The 2730-nt window shown below is 48.1% G+C and overlaps 2 protein-coding genes across 2 annotated transcripts; both read right to left on the reverse strand.

Moving 5' to 3' along the window:
- Nucleotides 1-684: 684 nt before the first annotated feature.
- On the reverse strand, nucleotides 685-967 carry FPOAC1_004604 (uncharacterized protein; the record flags this gene model as incomplete). Its single annotated transcript, XM_044849146.1, has 2 exons — nucleotides 685-859; nucleotides 915-967. 2 exons carry the CDS (start codon nucleotides 965-967, stop codon nucleotides 685-687), a joined length of 228 nt encoding a protein of 75 aa, XP_044707856.1.
- Nucleotides 968-1239: 272 nt separating this feature from the next.
- Nucleotides 1240-2257, reverse strand: FPOAC1_004605 (uncharacterized protein; the record flags this gene model as incomplete). The annotated part of the gene is made up of 3 exons (XM_044849147.1): nucleotides 1240-1421; nucleotides 1480-2139; nucleotides 2191-2257. 3 exons carry the CDS (start codon nucleotides 2255-2257, stop codon nucleotides 1240-1242), a joined length of 909 nt encoding a protein of 302 aa, XP_044707857.1.
- Between the last annotated feature and the right edge of the window lie 473 nt (nucleotides 2258-2730).

The raw sequence follows: 2730 nt of genomic DNA on the forward strand, positions 1-2730 counted from the left end.
GATTCCAAAGCCAAGAGAGAAGGAGAAGGAAGGTGCTTCTGGTTGATGAGTCAACAATGAGCATGTCATTCTGCCGCATGGTTGATGTTGGGATGCGGCTGGAAGCGTCTCAGCCCGTGCCTCCTTCCTTCCCTTTACGGAGTCTGCAACGGTAGGTGTGGCCAATCAGAATGCTTCAATCGCTGTACCTGCAGCTGCTGCCAGGGGCGCGCCTTAGGGGTCACCGCTTCCAGGCACAGCACGTTTCGACCTCTGGAGCTTCGAAACCTTCAACGTTAAGCGCAAGTGTCGGAGAGTGTCCACTATGTCACATTAGTCTAGTCCACTGTAGTTACCTGCCTAACTCTCATCTTCATCTATCAAAACAAGAGGCATTTTTCAAATGTCGATATCTTTCTCGCAATTTGTAGAATTCTCCCGCTTTGGCTTGGCTTGGCTCAGTCATTTTCCACTGGACGTAATTACCAATTTTGTTTCAATTCTTAAACTGCAAACCGGGCCAAGCCACAGTGGACATATATCATGGTCGCTGTATACTGTCATTCATCTCCATACCTGGTCAATATCAAAGCATGCGTATAAACGTAACGAAAAAGAACAGGTCGGCTGAGGGATGGTCCGGAAACTGCAAGGGAAACTCAAACTGATTATCTATCGATCGAATTCTATATAAATCATTCTCTACTAATAAGATTTGAAGATCTTCTTCGAGCCGGTTTTCGATGGCCAATATTCGTTGCAGAAATGTTGCAAGCGAGTGAGCGTCCACGAAAGACTCACATGAACGTTGCAGCCACGAGGTTGCATTAAACGTTGACCCTTGCACTGTAACTTGACCTGCGACAAGATGCATGTATCACTATTTTTCAACTTAGTTTAAGCTTACTATTCCCATAAAAACTTCGTTTGCCTACCCCAATGTTCCAGTTTCATCCCGTTCTGCGCCTTTGCAAAATCCTTTCAGCATAATAGCCGGGCTGGCGTTTTGTCTCAGGCTCAGAGTAGCATTGAATAAACGAGCATGATTAAAGTGGTTTATATTCCATTGCCTATATGATGTCATGTTATAAATGTTCATATCCGTACACACTCCGGTCTGTGGGTTGTTTTCATGCGTAATCTTGTTATTGTCATTATTCCACAAGACCATAGTGCCAAGTCGGAGGTTTGTAAATGTGCAGTTACATGCAAAACAACGTAAATCATCTGAATACATATACTAACCAGAAAACGACTACCTCAGAGCTCCTCAGAAATCTGCTTCTGCTCAGCATCCTTGTAGGCCTCGACGATCTTGTCCAGCCACGCCGCCATTCTGTAACCGGCCTTGGCAACCTGCTCCTCTAGAACAGGGGCTGCCTTCTCAAAGTACTCGCCCCCGAGTTCCTGACCGACAATAGCTTCGGGTCCCTCGGGTAAAACTGTAGATCCATGTCAGATAAGTTGAAATACAAACTGTTACCAGGGCGATCGCCTTACCATGAGTGCAAACGAGCGCATTAGTCTCTCGGGACCAGGCAAGTGCCGTATCAATGGGCTTCTCAAAGTCCAGGTCCTTCAACCAGGACTCTTTAACCTCTGCATACTTTCCGTCTGCAATCTCAACAGCAAGCTGGTTGGCCCATTTACTGGCCAGCTTAGAAGGGTCGCCATGAAGGCCGCCCAGAAGTTTCTCGGCAATAGAGCTGTCCCAGACGTGGTGGAGGTTGAAATGTTTACCGTCAAAAATCACTGAAAGTCCGTTGCCTCCCTTTTCAACATCTTCGTTATGCAGGGGTTGGTGGAGATCACCGACAAAATGGACAACAAACTTGGCGGCCTGGTTGCGCCTCCAGAAGGGCAGCTCAGGCTCGATTGACTGCTGAGTATAATTGTGAAGGGCGGTGATGACACAACCATCGTCCTTGCAGTCGCGTTCATAATCGACGTCGCAATTGTGAGGCGGGCGGTCGTGAGCATCGATAAAGTGAAAGTTCTTGGAAAAGCGACCCCAGTTCGTGTATCGGATTGAGTCTGCCCATGAAGCAATCTTGGCAAGATAGTCCTCCTCGTCATTATACAGAATATACTTGAAATGCGCTTCGGTTGTGTTGGCGACAAAGTGACCGGCAAGGTAAGCAGTGGTCATATGGCCAAGACCTATAATTGTGAGCTTGGGATGAAGATGGTTTCATGATGGGATGAACTTACTGCCCCAGGCAAGAGTTGCGGGCAAGTTGGCCAGTCCAAGAGCCAGTGCACCGCTAGAGAGCTTCATGGTGATAGGGAGGGGGTGTTACGAATGATGAGACGCTTATGGATGAACGTGAAAACTAGACGGTGAAAGTCGATGTTGATGGTCACAGGATGAAGGAAACAAAACAAGACTAGAACTTGAATAATGCGAATGTAGATGTTTAAAGTAAATCAACTCTGAGCTTGAGAAAGAGGCGAGTTCCAGATCGGCCAAAGCGTTTGAAGCTACAGAGCTGAACGCAAAGTGGTTGGCTGAGGTTGCCGTTGCGTACGCACGTTGCCTCAATCTGGAGCATGATCAATCGTCTCTCATGAGCAGCTGTCAGGGGTCTAAGCTACCTACCGCCTACTAGGCTGCACGGCTGGGGGAAGGGCGGGACGGGGAGCTTGCAGTAGCAACTCAGGGCGAATCATGGGGAAGCATGTGTAGGTTGCTCCACGCGAAACACTAAAAGCGTGGCTGGGAAGGGAGATGGAGTTGGCTGGCTGAGCTGA

The sequence above is a fragment of the Fusarium poae genome, chromosome 2, assembly GCF_019609905.1.
Source record: "Fusarium poae strain DAOMC 252244 chromosome 2, whole genome shotgun sequence".
Taxonomy (NCBI): domain Eukaryota; kingdom Fungi; phylum Ascomycota; class Sordariomycetes; order Hypocreales; family Nectriaceae; genus Fusarium; species Fusarium poae.